Raw genomic sequence first — 25,860 nt, forward strand, 5'->3', positions numbered from 1 at the left:
CTGCTAACAATAAAAAGTCCACGTATTTTCTATTGAAAGACAAAATGGAGTTTGTACCAATAAATTGCTATTATTTGTGAAATTATCAATAATTAAGGGGTTAACCCTTTAAGGCCTAGAATTGAGAGATCTTGGTCCTAAAATACAAGGTAATCTCATACTTGGCTTTATCAGTTAGCCATTCTTTAGGAGAAAAATAAATAAATAAAAACATGGAACAAACGAGAAAGCATCCTAACCCCCGTTTTATCCCAGACATTATACCAGGAAACAGCTGTGAGCTAAAAAGATAGGCCAATAGCATCAAGAAATTGCAACTCCTCTGTGTAAAACACTAAGATATGATAAGCATTCACGTGAACAGGAGGGAAAAAAAATCTCAATTATGCTTTGCTCAAGGTATTTATGATATGTTAAAGATACTAAACAAAACTATGCATTCTGATCCATACCATAAATGCCAAATTAGCATAGCTAATCAAGGAAATTCATAAGCATTTCATTAAAGAAATACAGTTAAGGACTGAAAAATACTTAAGACTTCTCATTCGGAGGCATTATTATGTAGCAGTATTGCCTTTAAAGTGCTTGGGGAACTTATGCTCATATTGTTAGTTTTAATCGTTAATTCAGTCAGCAATAGTTCTTGAGGTTGTGATGTCTGTGTTCCACGCTCTCAGTATACGGGAGTGAAAAGATGGGACAGTCTTTGTCCTCACGTAACTTATATGTTTAAGTATTGAATACAAACTTAGCAGAGCCCTAGGGGGCCCTCCCAAGTACAAAGGCTCCTCCATGTCTCTTGCCTCTCTTTTGCAGAAAAGCTAAATTCTCTAAGGCTTCCCCAGAGTCACAAAAGAGCAGGTTCTAGCAGTTAGTGATTAGGACAGCAGAGTCCAGAATCTTCCACTGTCTGATGCTCTTTCCTGAGCTGCTTTACAGACACTATAACTGCACCAGAGGGAAAAAGCTACCTGCATGGAGACCAGACTACAGCCATGATATAAGGGGCTCCATCCTGAGCAGTGCTGAAGAACTGGCCTCCAGAGAACGTGCTTCACACTATTGCTCATAATGATCTGTATCTCTGTGGGCATCGAAATAACTGTATCTTTCTCTGCCTGTATATGTAAGTGAGCTACTAAAATAAATCTGGAAGGCAGAACTGAGAAAAATGGAGTCTACTCGTGTCAGTTGAGCATCTAAGCTAACACTTCCCTTGGGCTTTTTCAGATTTCATGCTTAAATCAGTTTGCACTGGGAATTTTATCAACTGCAACTGAGAATTCAAATCAGTATAAACAGGCATTAGTTATATTGTTGAGTTCTCAAACTCTTGAAGGTCTGTAAAATGGAAAGTATCATTACAGTATATCACATGCAAGTTTTGCATTGTTTCCTTCCTCACATCATAACCCAAGCCCTATTCTTAGTACTGTGTGTGATATTTACAAATTGTGGCTATTTGGTCTAAACTGTTAGACTACTAGGCATGTAATTTTTAAGAAATTTTGAACATTATAAATTCTCTCTTCAATTTATGTCCTTTCTGGGCTCGTGTTGACCATGACAGGAATTCACAGTTAGAAGATAAACAAAGAAATTATCTAAACTAGTCCTTTACCTGGAAGCAGCAATGTAGCAGGCAGAATTCTAAAAGTGGCCCCCAAAGACGTCCTTCCCTAATGCCTGGAACCTGTGAATATGAGATATCACCCCCATGGGTATGCTATGCAATATGGCACAGATGACTTTCAGATAGGGAGATTAGCTGGGTGAGCATAATCTATTAACATGAGCCCATTTATTTTATTTTTTTTAATTGAAGTATAGTCAGTTTACAATGTTGTGTCAATTTCTGGTATACAGCATAATGTTTCAGTCATACATGAACATACATAGAATTGTTTTCTTAGTTTTTTTCACTATAAGCTACTACAAGATATCGAATATAGTTTCCTGTGCTATACAGTATGAACTTGTTTATCTATTTTCTACATACCAGTCAGTATCTGCAAATCTCAAACTCCCAATTTATCCCTTCCCATCCCTTTCCTTCCTGGTAACCATAAATTTGTTTTCTATGTCTGTCAGTCTGTTTCTGTTTTATAAATAAGTTCAATTGTACACAAGCCCCTTTAAAAGCAGATTTTTCTCCAGGTGGTGGCAGAAGGAAAAGTCAGATTCAAAGCACAAAGAGAAGTTGACACATCACTGCTAGCTTAGAATATGGAAGGAGTTATGTGCCAAGGAATGTGGGCGCCCTCTAGAAGCTGAGAGTGGCCCCTTGGATGACAGCCAGCAAGGAAAGGAGAACTCAGTCTTGCAACCACAGAGAACTGAATTTGACCAACAACCTGAAATAGTTTGAAAGCAGATTTTTCCCCAGGGCGTTCAGATAAAAGTCTTTGCCTTATGAAGCCCTAAGTGAAGAACCAAGCAAGCCCACTTGGAATTCTGACCTAGAGAACTGCAAGACAATAAATAGATGATGTTTTAAGATGCTAAGTGCATGGTACTTTGTTACTCAGCAATAGATAACTAATACAGGCAGTTATTACTACAGTAGCGTGTGATGCTGATGTTTTAGGACAATAGTTACTCAGTTATTTGGACTTCCATGATATAGTGAGAGAGATGTTAGATGTATATTTTTTAACCTTGGAATAATGAAATATGACATCCTAGTAAATCATGTAAGTATTTTATAAGACTTTTAAGTATAATAATATGATACTTATGTCTCATATTAATATGCTCATATATATCTATATATGGTTTCATACATATGTGTATGTAGACTACCATATAAAAAAGGAGCACTCCAATCTCACCAATACACACACACACACACACACACACACACACACACACACACACACTTTTTTGTACATGTGTTTCCTATTAATGAAAGATGTAAATGAATCTCAAATTCAGGAATTTACTTTTCACTCTTCCTAGTCAAAGAAGTTTCTGCTAGTCTGACCCACTTCTTATACATGATATAAGGCAAACTCTTCCCACCTCCCATGATGCTACTGAATTTGACCCTATTTTATTATTCTTATGGGGAAATGGACTTCCAGTAAGTCTCTAAATAGCGTGGTCCAGAATTCCCTATTAGAAATATGCTGAACACTTCTATCTGCTACTAAAACCAAGTATTCATTTTGTAGCTACTTTGTAGCTTACTTTTTAAAAATGTTAATATGAATGGCCATACATTTAGAGAAACATTTGGTGGCTAGTTCTAATGGCACATTTCTTTCAGAGGCTTCAGATAACTATTCTTATTTAAAAACAAAACAAACAAACAAAAAAACAAAAACAAAACCCTTTCTTCTTAGGAGTATTGAGCCTGCTTAGGTTAGGAGTACAGTAAAATAATTTTCTTTCTGAAGAACTCCCACCCATAAGTAATCTCTATTCTTCCTAGTCCTGGATATTTCCACTTGGGAAAGGTTTGTTTTTCTTTTTAAAATACTTAATTTTGACGTAATAACAGATTCACAGGAAGTTGCAAAGAAATATACAGAGAAGTACAATAAACTTCCTCCAGTTTCTCTCATTAGTACTACATTTTACAAGTATGATACAGTATCAAAATCAAGCAATGGACATGGCTACCACCCCAAGCTCTTATAAGGACGTCACCAGTTACGCATATATTTGTGTGTGTGTATGCATGTGTGTGTAGCTATAGGTAATGTTATCACAGTTGTAGCCTTCTGTAACCACCATCACAATCAAGGTAGTCAACTGCACAATCACCACAAGACTCCCTTTACATCCACACCCATCCCCTCTCTCATCCCTAACTCTCAGTAACTGCAAATGTGTTCCCTATCTCTATAATTATGTTATTTCATGAATATTACATAAATGGAATTATAAATCATAGATCCTTCTGAGACTGGCTCTTTTCACTCAGCATAATTTTCTTGAAGTTCATCCAAATTGCTGTGTGTATCAATAGCTCATTCCTTCTTATTGCTGAGTAGTATTCCATTTTTAATGATTTCTCAGAAAAGATCTTTTATGTTGCAGTATGAAGCATTACCAGATTGTCTCAGTCATATTCAGGGAATACCTGTCTCTTGGTAGCCACATATGATGTGCATCAAATAAACACTTTTCCCAACTTATCTCTGAGCACTGGAAAAATTTTCAACTATTAAGTTTTCACAGTGGCAAAGACATGGATCTGTTCCATTATGCAGAGCCAGACTCATTTAAAAGAAAAAAACTAAAAACTTTCCAAATTAAGATTCCAATTAACCTTAAAGAATTCACTGGCCTCATTAAGAAAGAAAAAATGCAGGTATCTGTAAAAATAAGGGTACAAAAAGAGAAAAATAATTTCTGCTTACTCCAGAAGAACTTATACCTGCTGGAAAATTATGAGCTACTTCATGATGAAATCTCTCTGTTAGATATTTGAGCTCACTTAAATAAGAATTAGAATAATCCTAGGTTTCTAGTAACATGGGCCACACATAAAAAGACTCACTCTCAAATCAACAGAGCTGGATGGCAATTCTCACAAGAAAAAGCTTTGCATGTTCATGCATCATTGTTAGGGGAGCCATTACTTCATAAATAAAAAGAAATCATACTTTTTCCCTTCATGAAATCCCTTGCCTTTACTTTCAAACAAAACAGACCCCAACTATCCTCCTAAGATCAGCTCTGGACCCTTCTCCACAATTCTTCCAAACACTTGACTCTCTGCTCTTTCTTCAACACACAATGTTCGTGAGGTACCACTTCTCATATACTGTAGTGTGAAAACTCTATCTAAGATTCTGGTGAACAACATCGTGTTCCAAGTTTCTATCCGTTGATTATTGCTATTTTGTTTATAAGAGCAAAAAACCCCAGAAACATGTTAAAGTCCTATAATGTGACTGGTTATACAAATTAAGATTCGCACTAAAGAATGATAATATAGGCATATATTTAATTGTGGAAAGATGTTTACAGAACATATTAAAGTCTGTTATTGTATTGTCATTGTCAAACACAAAAATTAGCATAGCCCCATTTTTGTAATTGTAACTATGACAATAACAACAAAATACACATAAGAGATTAAAAATTAGTAACTGAGGATTATGTATTTTTTAGTTTTCTTTTCCACTTATTTTTTCCCAAAAGTTTAATGATAAGCATGAATAATAAAAAAACAATAACTGTTATTAAAGTCCTTTTTTTTGCTTTTACTTTTTTTTGCCTTGTCTCTCCAACCATATTTCAATTTTCTTGAGAATAGACTACCATACTTACTCATATACTCCAAGTTGGTGATACAAGAGATTTGATATACTCAATTTCTTTTTCATAAAGGCTAAAAACAAATTTTATAGCATGACTATAGTTTGTCACCACTAAGTTATTCCATTGTGAATATACATACTTAATATATGTGTATTCCTTGAGGTCTGAGGGGTATTTTTTGAAAGACATACTCAAATACTACGTAGTATAATTCTCTACAACCAATGAGAACTCAAAAATTACTTTTTGAATAACATTAAAAATATAGCAGTGCACAGCTCCTTCCCAATGAGATTTCAGAATTTTAAAGGCAGGAATTGCTTTGCATTCTTGTGATATTTTACATTTACTAACAATATCAATAGTAATAACAGCATGTTATTATCATCATAGAGGCCACCTTTTACTGAGTATTTACTATGAGCCAGGAACTGGGCGAAACTTTGACATTTGTGAGATCACTTAAATTTCACAATAATTATTATCCCCCTTTTGTATACGAGGAAACTGAGTATCAGTGATTAAACAGCTTACCCAAAAATCACATAGTGAGTACTTTGAAGAGCTAGGACTGGAAGCCAAGACAATCTGAGTCCAGATTCTGAGATGTCAATTAGGAAGCTATATCATCTCTCTTAATAAGCACTCAAAAGCATTTCTCAAATGAATCAATGAATATAAATGTGAGAAGTTATTATTTATCTATATAAATTGATTCTCAAGTGTTTGCAAGTAGTATAACAGGAGAGAATACAATGAACAAAGTTTAGCAATGGAAGTTAAGGATTTAAATCTTGATACTAAAATCACCAAATCAAAATCTGTATGTTCTGAGCATATGAATATTACAGTATTGTTGTGTCTGCTCAGTTGATCCTTTTGCCTCTAATTCAGAGGATGGTCCAATTAGAGACTTATCATCAAAAAAGAATGGATTATGACAAACAGATGATAACAAGTCAATCAAAAAACTGTCAGTTGTATTCAAATGAATAAATTGATGGGCAACTGAAATGACTATATGTACTACAACATAATTATTTTAAATAACTTAATTTAATATAAAATTACTTATTTTCATATATTTTTTGGCAGAGATTATTCATTATCAAGGAATGATACTGAGTTTTTAAGTTTTAAAAAATAAAAATAATTCTAAGATAGTATATGTCGTAATTTGGTTAACTCTGTAGTCCAATTTTAAAACATGAAAAATATAAAGGATGGCTTGTATTTGCAGAAAGAAAATAAAATGCTGTTAGAAAATATAGATTCAGGTCCCTTATTTGATTGGCTAAATCATAAACTTTATAAAATGAAAATAAAAACAGTAACAACAAACCTCATGATCAATTTCCACAATCATAGTCAGATTTTCACTAGTAAATTGGCAGGGAAATGCTTCATGACACTTCATGAAAATCATGGACTGTTTATATATATTTTTATATTCTTAGTGTCCAAGAAATTTTGGGTCAGAAAAAAGGTGCTTAATAAATGTTCACAGATTGAATAAACATATTCTGGAAAAGAATCAAAGATGATTCTTTTCAATATTTGAATAAATTCAAATTTATAAACTTGAAATATTGAAAACTGCCTAATTGTTCAACAACAGAGAAATGATTGAGTAAATTATGGTAATATTATTAGCCATGAAAACCAAATGGAAAGTGTTCACTTTAAAAAAAAAAACACAATAGCAGATATTAAGAACTCAAAGTATAGATTTAGCAACAGATAAGAAAAGTTGAAGAGAGAATTAATAAACTGAGAGACAGGTCAAAAGAAAATATCAACACCAAAGCATACGAAGACAAAAGGTGAAAAATACAAAACAGAGCATAAGAGACATACAGTTTACAGATTTTTTAAAAGTTCTAATATACATATCATTAGTGTTCCTTCAGAGAAGAGAGAAAATGCAGCTGAAATAATATTTGAGGACACAACTGCAGAGAATTTTCCAAAACTGATAAAACACAGTAAGTCATCAATTTAAGTCCTAAAATCCCCAAGTATTATAAATACGAAACGATAACACCAAAAAGACTGCTAAGAAAAATCACAGCAAAAAGCAAATCTACAAAGAGAAAACCTTAAAGTCAATCAGAAAATAACAATACATTGCCTTCAAAGGAGCAATAAAACTGACACATGACTTCTCAATTGGAAAAAAAAAAAAAAAAAAGGAAGCCAAAGACAATGGAATGATATCTTGGCAATGCTTTGTGAAAAAAAAAATAGCTGACAACCTAGAATTCCACACCTAGTAAAATTATGAAAATGAGAATAAGGAATTGAAATATAGATATTTTAAGGCAAATAAAAATGGAAAGAATTTATGACTAGCAGACCCACACCTAAGGAAATATCAAAGGATGTTCTTTAAAGAGAAGGAAAATGATTCCTCATGGAAGTCCAGAGATACAGAAAGAAAGAAAGATGAACAGGAAGGGTAAAAATGTGGCTAAGTATAAATAAAAATTGACTAAGAAAATAATAATTACAATGTTCCATAGAGTTTGAAATACACAAGTATTCAGTCAGAAAGTATATATATGGAGAGTAAAAGTTCTAAGGTCTTTGAATTGTCTGAGAATTGTTAAAAACACTAATGTATGTTAGATGTTAGTAAGTCAAAAAAGCATGTATAATCTCTAGAGCAACCATGAAAAGAATAGTAAAAGAATGTACAACTACCAAGATAATTGGGAGGAAGGCAATGAAATAATACATAGTACTCAATAAGTCAAAGAAAAGGCAACAAATAAAAGAGAAAACAGAATACAGAATAGATGGAACACACAGAAATCAAATAGCAGTGTTAGATTTAAATCTCAGAACATCAGTAATTATGTTATAGGTAAATGGACTAAATACTTTAATCAAAAGACAGATTGTTATACTGCAATAAAAACTATATGCTTTCAATATAAAGATAAAATTTGAAAATTAAAGGACATAAAAATATAATCATGCAAACACTGACCAAAAACTGGGGTCACTATATTTGAGATGAAATCAAAATAAACTTTAAGTCCAAAAAAAAAGGAATTACTAGTAATAAAGAGGAACATTCCATAATAAAGTAAGGCTTAATTCATCATAAAGATATAACAATTCTAAAAATCATATGACCTAATAAATAGCCTCAAATTATAGAAAAAAAATTCATAAAATTAACAGAAAGAGAAATAGACAATCCACAGTGGGAGATTTTAATCATATTCTCTCAGTAAATGATCTAAGAAGCAGACAAAATATCAGTAAGTAAACACAAGAATTGAAAATGCATTTATCAAATTTGATCTAACAGACATATATAGAACACTGCACCCCCAAACTGCAGAGTGCAGATTCTTTTCAAATACACATGGATCACTTATAAAAATTGTCCAGATATTGGGTAGTCCATAAAGTAAATCTCAACAAATGTCAGAGTTGAAATAATGCCAAAAATGTTCTTCAACCACAGTGAGACACAGTGAAATTAATCTAGAAGTCAGTAACACACATACCAACCAGAAATGTTTCACATATTTAGATATAAGAAATATACTTCTGAAATCTATGGATCAAAATGATAAAATGGAAATGATAACAAAAATACGTTATTAAAATTGGTGACATGAAGCTAATGCCATGCTTAGAGGTAAATTTATACCGTACATGTATACATCAGAAAAGAACAAAGGCTGAAAACTGTTAGTGAAAAATAGGCCTTGCAGAGGTAGGATTTTAGGTAGAAAAGGGGATAAGGGCATTTTGGTCTAGCAACCAGCATGCGCCAAGTATAGTCAGCCTGGCCCTGGATAAATACAGGGAGGTTCTGAGACAAGAGAACAGTATAGTGGGTCTGACAGTCGATGTTTCATTTAACTTAGTAGGGAACAAATAAACGCTGAAGAATTGTGAGTTAGTGAGAGAGATGTTCAGAGCTGTACTTCAAAAGCATATCACCAGGGAGAAGTGTTCAGGTTGAACTACTTTCTCCATATAATATACACACTCATCACCCTCCCTTTACTGTAGTGATTTGTTTAATATCTCTCTTCTCTGTTAGATTCTATAGGGACAGCTCTGTGAGGTGAGAAAGTGGTCCTGTCTTTTCAGTACTGTATCCCCAGTGCCTAGGATAGTTCTTGGCATATAGAAAATATTCAATAAGTATTTGTACATTAATAAAGTATGAAAGAAATGAGAGATGTAGAAATCATTTAGAAAATTCATTGTAATAGTCAGCCTCAGTTTGAATTGTCTCAAGAGTAGGTCCTAGGGCTACAGTCATCCAGCAGACAGTCAGGGTCTTAAAATATATATATGAATATGCTCAGACTAGTTCCCTCTCTATTTTCCTTATTTCCATTAATTACACTACTTCATTCATGCATTCATTCAGTCATTCATTCAACAACCCTGTATTGACTGTCTACCATGTACCAGACATGTTCTGGCCCTGGAGGTACAGATGTGAATAAAACAACGTTCCTGCTGAAATGGAGTTTACATACTAATGGGACAATTCAGACAGTAAATAAATATGTATATGATAGGCAGCAATAAATGCCATGAAGAAAAATAAAGCAAGGAAGAAGAGTGACAGAGTGTGAACATCCATGGCATGCCTGAAAGACTGCATGGAAGCCAGGCTGGCTGGAGCAGAGGAAGGGAGGGGAGAATGGTGTTCAGGGAAATACCATGGGCCTTGTAAAGTAGGACCATGTAGCATATAGAAAAGTTTTTGGTTTCACTCTAAAGGAAATAAAAAGCCATTGGAGTATTTTCAGCTAAGGACTCCCATGACCTCACTTATGAATATTAAAAGGATCCCTATGGCCATTAAATGGAAAATGGATTGTAGGGGGACAAAGGTAGAAGGAGACAGACAAGTCAGGAAGCTAACCTATAGGTCACTTTGACTGCTTGAACTCTGTTTTCATTCAGTTCCATGTGCTGTAACCTAATAATACCTCCACCACCCATCACCTTGTCTACCCACATTACTCAGCTTTAGCACTTCATTACCTATTATTTTCACTATTATAATACTAGTTAGATATTCTAGTTTGCAGAATGCAAGACTGAAGTTTCCCATTCATACCTTGAACAGCTTTATAGACAATATTGAAAAAATCAGAAAGATAAATAGTACATTTTTAAAAATGGAAATTAAGCGGCATAATTGAAGGTCTGGGTACCTCATGGCAGTAAATGAGAACAAAAATTAGTCATAAAATGCATCAAAGCCTTTGATAATTTCTCAGGGAATGTACATTTATGGATATAAATCTAATCCTTTAGAATGCTTGATTTTTGACTTTTGTTTCAAAAAAGCAGGTGCAATTACATTATTTGCTCACTTTATTTTAATTCACAGAGAACATGTGGGAATTAATTTTAAAATATACCAAAATGCAAACAGGTAACAATACCAGCCAATATCAGAATACTGGACTTTTCTAATTAAAAAAAGAATTATAAGCATTATCTCTCCATCTCTGGAACACCCAATAATTTCATGTTCTTAAATGCAATACCATATTCTTGTATATAGTTATAAAAGAGTTAAAGGCTAATGCTTAAATCCTGAGCATTTCAATAGCTAGGAACAGTTATACAACATAATATGAGATTTTACTTCTGGGAAGCGTAATTGGATTTAGTGAATATCAAAGGCAATTTTTATATTTACATTTGCCTTTATTGGTAAGAGTTCAAGAAATAAGAATTTTAGTGTGGCAATTTTAACAGTCCACTTTCCTTAAAAAGACATAGTTTGCTATTATCAAAACTGACCCTATGCATGTACTGTCTCTACAAAAATTGTGTTCATATTTGATAAACAAAGTGAGAAGAATGTTCTAATCAAATAAGATGATTATATATTACCATTAACTATATGCAAAACTACATAAATGATATAATAGAGTAATATATCATATGCTATTGAATACTCAAGAAAATCAGAATATGGCTTTCAATTTTTAACGTTTTTTTACAATTATAATTATATAGACATGATCATCATTTATTTGCTTAAAGAACTTCTCATTACTATTAATTTACCTTTCTTTGAAAAGCAGGAGACTATAATAGTTCTGTTAGCTAGTGCATCTGAAACCTGTTACTAAGAGAAAAAAACCTTGAATGCAGAAGAAAGCATGTCACTTCTTTCAAGCTTCATTTCTTCTATTCTATCAAGGGGAAAAAAAGCCTTATAAAAATTGACCAATGCAGTATAGTTTGAATTTATATTCTCTTGGAAGGGTAAATATAATAAAGTAAGTACCAAATGCTCAACAGTTTATTCCATGCCGACTGTAGCCAGACAATTATAGTAGAATAACTGATTTTACAGCGGTTGTAAAAATGTAAATAAGGCTTTAAAACTGATTCAGAAATTACATTTTATAAATGAAGCTTTGATTTTAATTTAAACAATTCCCTTAGGGTATAATACGAATTATTCAGAACGTTCTGCTTTCGTTATGATTTAAATAGTAGTGATATGTTAGGAAGTCCTGGGACAGAAACACCTGTTTCTTATCAAATTACTTCTCCTAATGATTATAATAATTTTATGCACTAGATTAACTTTAAAATGTAAATATTGCAATATATTAAAGTTTAAATTATTAGATAGAAACATTTTAAAAGTAGCAGTGAAAAATGTGCACCAAATATACCATATCTTTATCTATTTTAATCTATTCCTACTAATAAAGCATCTATATTAAAAATACTTTCATAACATGTTGATTTTTGTCCTATTGCAATATAATATTCAATTATTAAAAATTGAAAAATAAACAATACATAAAAATTTAAAATTTAATAACAACTGTCAATGTTTTGATATATTTCCTTCAAGTCACCTGCCCATCTGGTTAGTTATCTATTTTTCTTTAGGTTTTTTAATATAAAACTAAGATAATACTAAATGTATTTTATTACTTGCTTTTTATTAGTATCAAAACTCATGAGACATTAAACTACATTTTGAATGAAAAAAAAAAATCAAAGGACTTTTAAATACATGTTCTCTTTGGAAAGAGTGAAGTACATGCCAAGTTGAGTCATGAAGGGAAATGTCACTGTGATCCGTGGCAGCTGCTTGCTTCCCTGGGAAGGCAGGGGCCAGTTAGGAGTACAGTAGCTAGCAAAGCCCTCAGCGCTCCACAAAGTCACTAGTGGGAAAAGAACAAAGGCCTTTCCAATGCAACTAACACAGATGTGCCCAAAGGCAAACTGTCAGAAACAGTTAAGATGACAGCTACTCACAGTTCATTATTTCCTTCTCACAGGTCACTGGGTGACAAGCTGGGTCAGTGTGCTTTGTTGGCTGTCCCAGTCCTTCCCCACCCCCTATTCAATTTAAATAAGGGTAAGGGGCTCCATTGGATAAACTAATGTAAACAAACACATTCCAGATGCTTAAGATGCCAGAATATGGCATTTATTTTGGACCAAAATTATACTTAATGTACACCCAACTTACTTTCTCCAAATAAGAAGAGAGCTATATTTCTATACCTCACTGATAGAGGAGGCAAAAACATCTTAAGTAAATAAAAAATACAAACTCTCATGTATTAAGGGTCTTACATGAAAGGCCTAACACAGTAAAAGATTTTCCTTTCTCTTCACTGGAAAAAAGAATTTTTCCACGTTAAAAAAAAAAAAAAGATCAACAATTAGCTTTCCACAAGTGTTCGACATGTAAATTAAATGAAGTGATTCTGTAGATGAGAGAGTCCTGTTTGTGATGATTGGTGTAGTTGTTTTTTAAGGATATAATTCAAAATAATATGCCAATCAAAATGGCAAGAGTCTAACCAAATCTTTTATGATATAATACACATAAAATTTTAGTAATTACTTAATATGTCTACTCAATATGACGGCATTCTGTAATGAAATTAATAGAATAAAAACTACTAGGAATGAGGAATAAAATAGTGGTTAAGAGCATAGTCTATAGACCCAAAGGGCTATGGGTTCAAATCCCATTTCCTCCATTAACTTGCTGTATGACTGGACATATCTCAAAACCACTGAGCCCTAGCTGCCATATCTTTATGGATTATAAGAGTACCCCCACCATCAGTTATTATGACAATAAGCTAATCAGTCTATCATATTGTTACAAGAATGAGTAAGTACTTAGCATAGCACTTGGCACACGGTAAGTATTCCACAAATGACAGCTATTGCCTGTCACCAAATTTAGTATATACAAAGCTCAACTGAACCACCACTGAAGGTGTGAAATATCTTGGTTAATCTCAACAAGTTATGTTAATATTATTTTTAAAATCTCTAATCCATTCAAGTGCAAGCCTCTAAATCAGTAAATCTAGGCTATTAAATTCAATAAGAAATCAGGGGTTCAGTCTCCCTTAATAATTTCTACCTCTTATTTAGCCTTCACTGAAAGTTGCATATATGATATACATTTTATTATTCCCTTTCTAAACTGTTCCACCTTATTTAAGGATTCTTTTCTAAGATATCCAGTCAAAATAATAGGCCCCATTTAAAGGCTAAGGATTTAGAATAATCACTAAGACAAGAACATGAATGGTCAAGCAGAATAACACAGAGGCTAAGAATGACGCTTTAGGTGCAGATAGGCATGTCTTAAACTACTAGCTGGAAGTCCTTAGCCAGGAAACTTAATCTCTCTGTGCCTAAATTTCCTTACCAGTAAAACAAAGATTAATACCTCTGCTTTATATACTGTAACCAAGCAGGATGCTATGGGGCCTTCCCAGACAGACCCCTCCCTGACATCCTCTGCTTTAGTTCCTCTCTGAAGTCTCCAAATAATAGTATCTGATTCACATTTCCTGAGTTGTTTTGCAGATGCTAAAACCCCCACAAAATTGAAGAAATTAACTACCTAATGGCCATGAGGTAGTAGCTCCCAGACCTCCTGGAGCCTGAAGACTGGTAACGAGACATCACCCTGTTACCTCACCATCACCAGTCAGAGAATTGTGCATGACCTGATTACATACATTGTGACTCCTCCCCCTCACATGGCCTTTAAAAATGTTTTGTTGAAACCCATCAGGGAATTGGGGTGTTTTGAGCACTAGCTGCCCTTCACTCCTTGCTTGGTGCCCTGCAATAGGTGTACTTTCCTTCACCTCAACCTGGTGTCAGTAGACTGGCTTGACTGCATGCCTGCGAGTGGACCCAAGTTTGATTTGTTAACAATTTCTTATAGGTTATTGCAAAATAATGCATGCAAAGCATTTAAGCAAAGTCAGTATATGTTATTAATAATCAAATGTTATCTTCCCTTTTCACATATTACCTGACGGTAACTACCAATCTCTCTGTCTTTCCCCACTTTGGCTACTCTCCTTCTTTGGCTACTATGGAAGTACATACTTTTATATCTTTATATATTTTTATTCTTTTCAATTATATATTCTTTTTTCAGACTATTTACTCATAAAGTTTTCTCTGGTATCATACAATTCTATTTCTTTTTCCAATTTCTACAACTCGGATCATTTCATATTATTCCTTTATATTTGATAAAAGCAAGACAATGTGAAGCTCTCTTTTGAAGCTTGATAACGTAATGCAGTGATTCTCTTATATTTGGAAAGCGTGCAAACCTAACAAGACAACCTAAGGTTCAAAGTAATCAATATGCCAAGTTCAGCACCATGTTCTAATTTTGCCCAACAACTCCTTCCAAAATGGGAGGAAAGTAATTGCTCTAAGAGCTTACTCTTTACTCAAAATAACTTTGTTAAGGATCAGAAAGAGAAGGAGAGAAACTGAAATTACACCTATTATGGTAAATTGTGGGGGTGGAGAGGAGAATGCAGATAAATCCCTGTGGCTTAAAGGAAAAAAAAGGCTGGAAAAGTTGCTGTAGCCAGACACATGAACCCTAAGTAACCCTCACTAAGAAAAGGGCCCTGGGAAATTTCTTATTAATATACAAAGTCTAAAATATATTTACCAGTCAATTCCTACTGACTAAAAATCATGAATCTAAATACAAGTCCCTTTAAAAACTCTTTGTTATTGCTACTTGTTTTCTGAACATTTTCACAACTCTACTTGCTGAGTGCTTATTACATTCCTGAAATGTAAAGACATCTCATTTAATTCTAACAACTCAAACAGGTATTGTGGTATGTTTAACTGACATAAACTACAGTGTTGTTTGTTTTGGGGGTTTTTTTAACCTCACATTTCCTAATACTATACTCTTTTCTCCCAAGTTCCATCATCAGACTACATTGCTTCAGGGAAGATACTACAGAATACTTAGAAGAAAAATTGCTAAACTATCCAAAGCCCTCAACCTTCAAAAAAAAAAAACAAATTGTTTTTCCAGGCTAGGGAAGTGATAGGGAAATAGGTAAATCATCACTGGGGTTTCTGCACAGTGACCCACTAGGGCCAGCATGAGACACACCCAAAAGCTCCAAATCTGAGAGCAGGAGGATCCTGTGCCTCCTTGAATAGAACACAGGATAGTGACAAGCGCCCAGCATTCTCTCAAGAAGGGCAGAGCAGAAATGGCTGTCGAGTGAGCCTAGAAAGACTGGCCAACAATGATCTCATAAAACAGTAGTTGAGTTTCTCAGCACCCCAATGTTTCACATGAAAACTTCAAAGACTGCTCACAAGGGACTTACATTCTAGTGATCTGGATAGAGTGGCCTGGCTGTGTAGTTGCAGCCTTGTGATTGTGTTTTGGAGCATCAGAGTTGAGAACTTTCTGTACGACTGAAAAGCAAGTATTAGGGGAGGAAGACCTGGAACTCAGGCTTCTGCACTGGTCCAGGACACCCCCATAGTACAGTAGTACAACAAGGTGCTGAATTTGTTATTTTGTTTGTACCCTATCTTACTCAAAACAATAAAATCAAAGGGTTTGAGGGATGAATAACAATTAGGAGAGACAATAAATTGAAGAATCACTTTTGTTATCAGGAAAAAATATTCCCCTCCTATCAAAATCTTAGGCAGGAATATGTAATTTAAGAATATAAGATAGCTTTTAATTGAAATAAAAAGTTATGCTGCACACTTTAAACTTATACAATGTTATATGTCAACTCTATCTCAATAAAGCTGAAAATATTTTTTAAAAAAGAAATGAAAAGTTGTTTTTCTTTTTTCATGCAATTGACATTTCTATCTACAGTTAGAATATTTAAACTTAGGAATTCTCGTGAACTTCACTGAATATGGAAAGAATTGGATTACTCCTTTAAGTTACTCAATCAATAATTAATTTCAAACAATTGTGTATTAAGATTGCAGTTTATAAAGTCACTCTGATTTGTAACACCAAGCCCAGCAAAATAATAGTAACAAACTTTAGTTTTCGATAAACAGAATCAGAGAATCAGTTCCCATTTTCCAACCAATGATGATTGTCAATTGGTTTGCAAAATTATTGGTGTTGGTTTAACTCCAGTAATAGAAATCATGCCAATTTATTAAATTATCATTACTTAAGATCATTTATTGTGCACTTTCTCCAGCTCTAAACATCAGTCTCCTCGTGGAACATAGAAAGGATTATCTATGAGTGTGCCCTTCTTTAAGACATTTTGGTATTTTCACTATTAGATATATACACAGTACTGCCTTACCCTAACTATGTTATTTCAGAGTGTTTTCGTGAGATCCCAGGACAGCAACCCTTCCTAAGTAGACTTACAAACAATTATTGTACATCAATCTTTAATGAAATACACATAAATGTCACCTCTCTTCATCAAATGTGACCTGAAAACTACTGTGCTTGAAAGCCAAAGGGCTTTTGAGATATTTCAATAATCTTCAAGAAATCAATCTTACATGAAACTGAAGGAAAACATCGAATGTCATTGAGCAATAAAGCTCCATTCTGTCAGTGTCCTACCTCTGAGCAGAAGCCTTAGGATGTTTCTCTTCCAGTTTCCTCACCAGTGCCACTGTCAGCTGCCCTGTCTCAAGAGAACCTTCTGGCATTGAGTGGGTGTCTGAAGGCTCTCGCAGCTGCTTCAGACCAGGGATACTGGCACTTTTTTGCAGAACCTAAAAAAATGAAATATAGGAATAATGTAGCTAATTTTCATTGAGTGGAAATATCTAAACTATATATGCCAAAAATTTAACATTGGACTTTCCATGGTTCCTTCAGTCTTTTTCAAGCAGCCTATAAACCATTTGTATGTGGCTAGAACAAAAGAAGGCCATCCTAAGGAGGTCGTAAACAGATGTGTCACCATCTGTTTAATGAAATAATGTTTATATAAATATAAATGTACAAACAGATATTTGTATAATGTGCATGATTTTAAGCATTAATAGCACTCATTTGTGAATTCCTTCTTGCTGCCTGAAAACAAGTTGAACATTTTTCTCTTTTCAGAATACATTTTAGAGTTCTATTTCTGTCTTGCCTCTGGCTCACTACACTGACCTCAGCTGCTAAGCTGCTGCCATGTTCCTGATGAGCTGTGGTCCAGGCGCCATGGTGAAGGTGATACTCTGTCTGGGTCACATCCACTTGAGCATTTAGCTTCTCTAGGTAGGTCAGAACAAACTGAGGACAAGCCTGTCAGAAAGGAAAAAAGAAAAAGTAGTACCAGTGTTGTAAGCAACAGCTGAAAGTATATACAACTGGAATGATGGGAAGATGAACTACATTAATAGTAAAAAAGTTCTGGCAAATGCACTTTGTACTTTATTGTCAATTTCAGATCAAAATCAAGCCAAGTAACTTTCATATTAAGATCTCTAATTTATTGTTTGATCTGATCAGGTTTAACTAGATTGCTAAATATTAAAGCCATCTTATACATTAATAATAATGGCTAATATTTATTGAGTTATTTCTACATAAAATGATTATTGTAAGCACATTATGTACATGTAATGTGCAGTTGCTCTGTTAATTGGGAATATTCAGTTCTGCTCTAAAAGACAAGAAAACAAATAGGATGGATGAGATTCATTAGCTACGTTAAGCATAAATAAACCTGAGAAGTGTCAGGCAGAAAGTAAGTAGAGCATGCCTCTGTAAATATAGATAGAAAGGGGTAGGAAGATAAAAATTGACATTTAATAGTCATGATTTACTAAGTAATAGGCAAAGCAACAAATATTTATGTTATACTAGATATAAATGAAGCACATGAGAAATACAGTAATCATGAGATCTTTAATTGGCCACCCATTTCCTACTCTCATTCTTAATCCTCTGCTGGATGAAATCTGCAACTGCCCATAGGCTACCTGGGGAGCACAGCTATTGGTCAAGTGCACTTGCAACCAGCTCTTTCCCGGGGCAAGTGTGTGCCAGTGCCTCACGTATGTTTTTTCTGTTAGGCCCTCTTGCTCAAGTTTCCATTCTGGTCCTTATAACCACATCAGCAGCAGGGAAGGGTGATGCAACAGAAGAGAGAGGACATGACAATATTGTGAAGATTCAGGTAATGTAGCCCACCTGCACCATCTCTCTTCTCATGCATTTGACTTTGTGTTTTAAATTGATTTAATAAATCATGATCTGAACATTTTAATTCGGTCTGTGGGCCTTCCTGTTCCATGAGTTCGAGGATAGCCTACCTAGGATCATACTTGGTGGCTACCAGTGCACCAAAGTAATTTCCCACATAACAACATATTTACATTTTAATCCTTACAACAGCCCTTTGAAATAGGTAGGACTATTGTGCCCATTTTAAAGATGAGGAAACAAACACAAGGAGGTTAAGTGACTTGCTCATCCAGCTTGTTTACTAGCCCATAAAGCCTAGATATGTTGCCTCAAATATAATATAACATAATCTTTTTTTAAAGTGTAGAGTTAAAGTTTAAAAAAAATGAGAAGGTGTTCTGTGGATAATTAAGGGGTACAAGAGTCCTTATATTATTCTAGAAAAAGAGATATTAAATTAAATTTTATTTGAAATTTTATAAAACTAAATATGCATGTTCTAAAGTTAGATCGCAGTGATGGATGCAAAACCCTGTGAATATACTGAACAATGTTGAATGACACACTTCAAATAGGTAAATTGTATGGTATGTGAATTACATTTCACTAAAGCTATTTTTTAATGTAAGAGACTCAGAAAAATAGAGAGTATACCTTTTGAACAAGCAGAAGGAAAAAAAGAGGGAGGGAATTCAAAAAAAGTCAGGAAGAAAGATAAAAAATACAAATTAAAAACTGTTTTGCTGAATTAACCAATAAATGACTATCAAAATTTAAAATATGCATTCCCTTTGACTTAACAAACATAGGTAAACATACACTGTTCATTGCAGCATGGTTCCTACTTGTCTAAATGTGTATCATTAGGGAAACTTTAAAAGATAAAATAAACGTGGATGTCAATATGAAGAGATGGTCACAAAATGTTATTAAATGGAAAAAGGTAGGTTATAAAGTTATATATATATATATAACTTATTTATACACACATACATATACACACATAACTAGACTTACTATATTTTATTACATACTATATATAATTAATCACAATTAATGATAATCTTTGAGGAATAAGAGAGATACTTTTGCTTATTCAGTTCTGAATTATTGGAGGTTTTTTTCACAATTAACATTACTACTTTCAATTATTTAAATGGGAACCATACTATACTTGTAAAAATAAGCATAATTTCTGAGAATATATTAAAAAACCTGCTATTAGTGAATAATTGGGAAATAAGATTAATGTTTGAGAGAAGACTTTACTTTTCATTAGTATATTTTTTAAATATTAATTTTCATCATGTGCATTTATAAGTTTTATTTTAAAATACTTTTTAAAAAGGCCCAATTTAAAATAGCATCTTTACTATATATACTAGTCAAATAATCTTGGAAAGAGATTTTTGAATCACTAAGCTAATCCAAAGACATTAGCAAAAAGGAGTTTTATCTAAAAAAAAGTTTCTCCATTTACCTTGAAACTTATGTCATATCTATTTCATTACATTATTTTTTCTTACGTCAGTTCTTACTGTCTTAGAAATGCTCGAGACAATTTGGCTAAAGTGAATATGATGGGCAAAGAAAAATAGATTATTTTACATTGGTTCTACAGTAAAACATCAAAGCCAAAATTCAGCAACAAAGATCACAAAAATTTCAATATGAGTGGAAACATGAGTCGTGGGATATAATATTAAATATGTTCCAAAATATCAGCTCATTAAAAGAATCAATTTATAAAAAGCAAAGTGAACAATAAACTTATTCTGAGGCAGTAAGTGCAAATGGTATCACTCTGATTCTGGCAATTATAAAAGCTTCATATTCTTTTTTTCTTTTTTCATCATCCTATTTATATTCAGCCTCTCTTCTTTTTTTTTTTTTTTTTTTGTAAACCCCTTATATTCTGATGGTAGTTTCACGTTTCACATCCTTTAACAGAGGTTAAGACACTTTATGTAAGTTTCCTTCTAAGGTTTATTTCCCTCTTATTGGAAAGAAGGTATACCTGGAACATGGGAAACTTCAATATATATCCAATAAGATGGATGAGGAAGGGCCCAAAAAATAGAGCTATGGGGTGTCTGGACATTCTGATAGACACAGCAGAAGTAGAGACCAAAAGAAGAAAAAAAAAATAGTCATGGGCTTTGCTTTCTTGAGTTGACAAATTAGCAAAAGTGGCAGATGTACACAAATAACACCATGCATTTGGAGACATTTACAAACTGTTCTTTCATTTCCCCTTTGGAATCATTCTAAACCCAAGGTGATGGCTATTCTAACATTTCCCCTTTGGAATCATTCTAAACCCAAGGTGATGGCTATTCCAACATTTTAATGCCATAGTTCTTTATTACTCTCTACTCCATGACCAACTTACCTTGATCTGTATCCATGCACCTTACAAGTTCAATCATCAGACCACCAATATAAACAACTCCATCCTCCAAAATCTGGAATTCTAATCTTTTTGTCTAGGGAGTCAACACCCTAATCTTTTGACTTTTCCTCCCTTCTAGTGCATCTGCACATCACCCTCAATTGACTTCTAATGTCTTAACCCTCATTACTTTCCAAGTCTATCAGACCTTTAGGCTTCATTGCATTCTTTTCATTCTAATCCACTTTTTACCACCATAAATTTTTAACAAAATACATCTTTAATTATATCATTCCTACTTAAAAAAAACTTTAAGTAATACCCCCAGTACATATTGATTATTAACATCCTACAGTCCTATTCTGGTTTCAAATTCCAGAGGTGCTATTTATCAGCTTTCTGATTTTAAGTTCCACTTCCTTGAGGGAGAAGTGTTCTATTGAAGACTGGGTAAGAACTTGCTCAAGATTTCATACTAACCAAATTTGCCCTCAGGGTACAATGGCAACTCTGGTTGCCAAAAAGGATCCCATCCATTTATGAGATTTTTTTTCAGTGTAATAGATCTAGGGAATCATCTTCATCACTCCCAAGATGTTTCCTCCACGTACATCAAAAAGGCCACACATTTGACCTAACATGGGGCCCCAGAGAAGTATTTATCTCCTTATGGGAAATACAGCAAGCAGGTCACCAGAATATTACCTGGAATGTTTTAAACTCTATCTCCTCTTGGTCAGTACATGATCAGGCATATTTTTGAAAAGTGCTTCTTTTTTTTCCCTGATTATACATGCTTTCTATGGGAAAATTTAGAAAATACAGAAAAACTCAAAAAAAATAATTATGCATCCTCCTACCACCTGTTCTATGTATAAACTTTCAGTTTTGTTTCTACACACACACACACACCTTTGACACACTATAAATAAATAATATTGTTTTCTTACCTGATTTTTCTCAAATTATAACATTAGCATATTCCTCTATCAGAAATTATTCCACATTATTTGCAATGCCAATATAGTATCGATACTAAAGACATACCATAATATATTTATACAACCTCACTGCTAATTACTTAGCCTGCGTTCAATTTTCACTGTTATAAACAATGCTCTAATGAAAATCCTGAAAGATACATTATGGTACATTACCATTGATTGATTCCTTGGGTTAAGTTCCTGTAAGTGGAATTTCTGAATCAAAAGGAATATGTATATTTTACAGATTTTGATAAATATTGCCAAACTGACCTTCAGAAATATTGTACCAGTCTCCTCAATGGCCCCCAATGTTCCCTGCCTCCTGATATCCCCATCTTTATGAAGTCCCCTCCCACATCATACCAGCATAGGCCTATGTGATTAGTGAGGATACTGTAAGTGATATTATATCACTTTTGAGATTAGGTTATGAGAAACAGTGCGGCTTCTGTTTCATTCTCTTCCTCTCTTGCTCTCTTGGATCACTAGCTCAAGTTGTGAGTAGCAATGTGGAGAAGCCCATATGCCAAGGAACTGAATCCTCTGGACAATGTAAGTGTGCTTAGAAGCAGATCTTCCAGTCTAGTCAAAACTCAGATGACTGCAGCCTCCACTGACACCTTCACTGCAGCCTCGTGAGAGACTCTGGGTTAGAAGTGTCCAGCTAAACCATTCAGATTCCTGGCCCACAGAAAGTGAGAGATAATAAATGTTTGTTGTTTCAAACAAAGCATAAATACAAAACAAAAATAGACTCATAGACATAGAACACAAACTTGTGGTTGCCAAGGGGGTGGAGAGTGGGAAGGGATAGACTGGGATTTCAGAATTGTAGAATAGATAAACAAGATTATACTGTGTAGCACAGGGAAATATATACAAGATCTTATGGTGGCTTACAGAGAAAAAAATGTGACAATGAATATATATATGTTCATGTATAACTGAAAAATTGTGCTCTACATTGGAATTTGACAGAACATTGTAAAATGATTATAAATCAATAAAAGATGTTTAAAATAAATAAATAAATGTTTGTTGTTTTAGGGTACTATGCGGGTAATTTGTTACACAGCAATACTTAACTGATACCAATAAAATACAAAAAAGGAATGAGTATGTTTGTTTTCTTACATCTTCATCAACACTGGATATTCCTAGTTTTATATCTTCCTGTATTTACTAGGGAGAAAATATGATCTCATTGTTTTACATTTATTTAATTCCTAGTGAAGCTGAACTTTTTATTTGGCTTGGCTATTTTAATACTTCTTCTGTCATATAGTTCCTTTGCCCATTTTTCTATTGCAGTATTTATCTTTTTCTATTGCTATATCAAGCTTATTATATAAGTATTATACCATTCTTTGACATTTATACTACAAAGATTTTTTCCCTATTTGTCATATTTTCCTACTCACTTTTGCTTATGCTATTTTAGATTTAGAAGGTTTTAAATTTTTTATATACTCAAAGCCATTAGTCTTCTCCTTTATGGATTCTATATTTGTCTGCATGCACATAAAGATGTCTATTCACCACTACTCTGGGTTAGATGTTTTAATGCATGCTTTCTTCTAGACATTTTATGGTTCCATGTTTAAGTTAATTTAGTTGAAACTGGTGAACCATATAAAAAAAGTAATCTAACTTTATCCTTTTGCAAATGAATAGAGAAATGGTTAACTTTAAAAACAAAGCAAAAGAAAAAACTTATCCTAGTAAACACAATATAACAAAATGCAACACTATATTAAATTTGTTCATTATTATTATTATTAATAGCTGGAAATGATCATTTAGCCAGAATTGATATGACGGTATCTACTGATAGGCCAGAATCTGTGCCAAATACTCAAAATACTAGTATTAACAGCTCCATTTTGTCCAAGTATGGAGACAAATAATATGAACCTTGGAAAGGTTAAATGATCTGCCTAAGGTCACAAAGCAAATAAGTAATGGAGCCAGGATTAGTTATTAATATCGTAAAGCAGTAATTCTATCTTTTTTAAATGAATGGATGAGCTCCATTTATGATCCAGCTGCAAATAATTATCAAATTATCCTCCACTTTAGCCTTAACTAGATGGATACACTTTTGGATATGACTAAATTTAGATCTAATCAAAATTTCTAAACCTCTAAAAGAATGAAATGCCTCATTAATAAATAGTTTTGTTACATGAATCTAGAATAACTGTAATTAAAAAACCCAGCAATCATGCTTGTGAGTGGAACATTAAAAATTTTAGAATAAAATTCTCTTAAAATAATTTGTGTTTGAAACACAAAAGTATGCATTATCTGCTAGTTGTCAATATTAGTGTTTTAAAAAATTAGAAAATTATAAGTTGCAAGAAAAGGAGAGGTAAAAAAGACAGCAGAGTAGAAGTGGATCTTTAGGGATCTGAATTTTGAGAGACAGGAATGCACTTAAACCTTGATCCTGCTCTTCTGTGTCTGCTGGTGGGACGGGTGACACTTATTTAAGACAGAATTATGTTCTTGGGCAATAGGAGTCAGCTTCATTCAGGTGTCTCAGAGTGAAGTCCTCATGAGCAGGTTCAGGCCAAAGAGATGGAAGGATATTCTGGTACAGCCTCAAATTTCCACTTTTCATTTTTACCAAGATGTACAAGCTTTGGTCTTTCTGTGACTCCCTCTTCAACAACCTAAAGCCTCACTCTGAATAAGTAATATAGCGGAGTCAGAAATGAGATAAGGGAAAGGTGAGATGAATCTCTGAATGAAATTAGATAAAGGTAACTTTTAAAATGCTTTGACATTTGGTGACTGTCAAAGTTCCTGCTTAGGAACAGAGCTGAAAGTGTATGGTCCCGGTTGAGTTAGTAAATGTGGCTGGGATATTACCAAGTGTGTCAACAAATAACTACTCGGGGAAATGTTGTTACATTAATTTTTAAATTTAAGTTATATCAAACTCTAAACTTTCAAAATTATGCAAGTTGCCATAGAATAAATAGCTCAATTATGTAATTCTAGAGAGAAATGAAAGAACTATGCTTATTAGTCAGGGTCCAATAAGGAGACAGGACCCACACAGTAATTTGAACAAGAAAATTTAATATAAACTATCAAAAACAGAGAATCAGAGTGACAGGAAATCTATTAGTAAGGGTTAAACAGAACACTGAAGAATATATGAACAGCAGACATAGGAAGCAACCAGTACTCCAAGGCCTGAGACAGAATGCCCAAGGAAGAGGACCCAGCGCTGAGATCCAGACCACACTGAGGGCACAGCTGTGGCTCACTGGATTTTGAAGAGGTCCCTGAGGCAGTGCACCAGCAGGATTCACTGTAAATATGCCTTTGGAGCGCCAGAGGAACCCATCCACAGGGAGGTGCCTAGCTGGTGACATTCCACGAAAGAGTACTCTGCTGTGAAGCTGCCCAAGGCAGGTGCCAGGCAATGAATGGTAGATCTGGTACTGTAAGGGGACAAGTCAGTAACTGCCATGCTGTGTGTTATAGGTTGAAATATGCACCCCCTGCCCTGCAGGTACATTGAGGTCCTAACTCTTGGTACCTGTAAATGTGACTTTATTTAGAAGTAAGATCTCTGCAGATGTAATCAAATTAGTATGATTAGGTCATTAGGGTGGGCTCTAATCCAATATGACTGATGTCCTTATTAGAAGAGAGAAATGTGAATGCAGACACACACACACAGAGGACAATGCCAGGTAAAGACTCAAGACACAGAG

The 25,860-nt window shown here is 33.9% G+C and overlaps 1 protein-coding gene across 1 annotated transcript in view; it reads right to left on the reverse strand.

Moving 5' to 3' along the window:
- DCDC1 (doublecortin domain containing 1) overlaps positions 1–25,860 on the reverse strand; it is a 381,196-nt gene that overhangs the window by 121,906 nt on the left and 233,430 nt on the right. Inside the window, exons 19-20 of the mRNA XM_032488403.1 lie at positions 17,732–17,866; positions 17,189–17,343 (exon numbers count right to left, since the gene is read on the reverse strand). Of these exons, the coding sequence (XP_032344294.1) occupies positions 17,189–17,343; positions 17,732–17,866 (290 nt within the window). The remainder of the gene's footprint in view (positions 1–17,188; positions 17,344–17,731; positions 17,867–25,860) is intronic.

Source organism: Camelus ferus, chromosome 10 (assembly GCF_009834535.1).
Source record: "Camelus ferus isolate YT-003-E chromosome 10, BCGSAC_Cfer_1.0, whole genome shotgun sequence".
NCBI lineage: Eukaryota > Metazoa > Chordata > Mammalia > Artiodactyla > Camelidae > Camelus > Camelus ferus.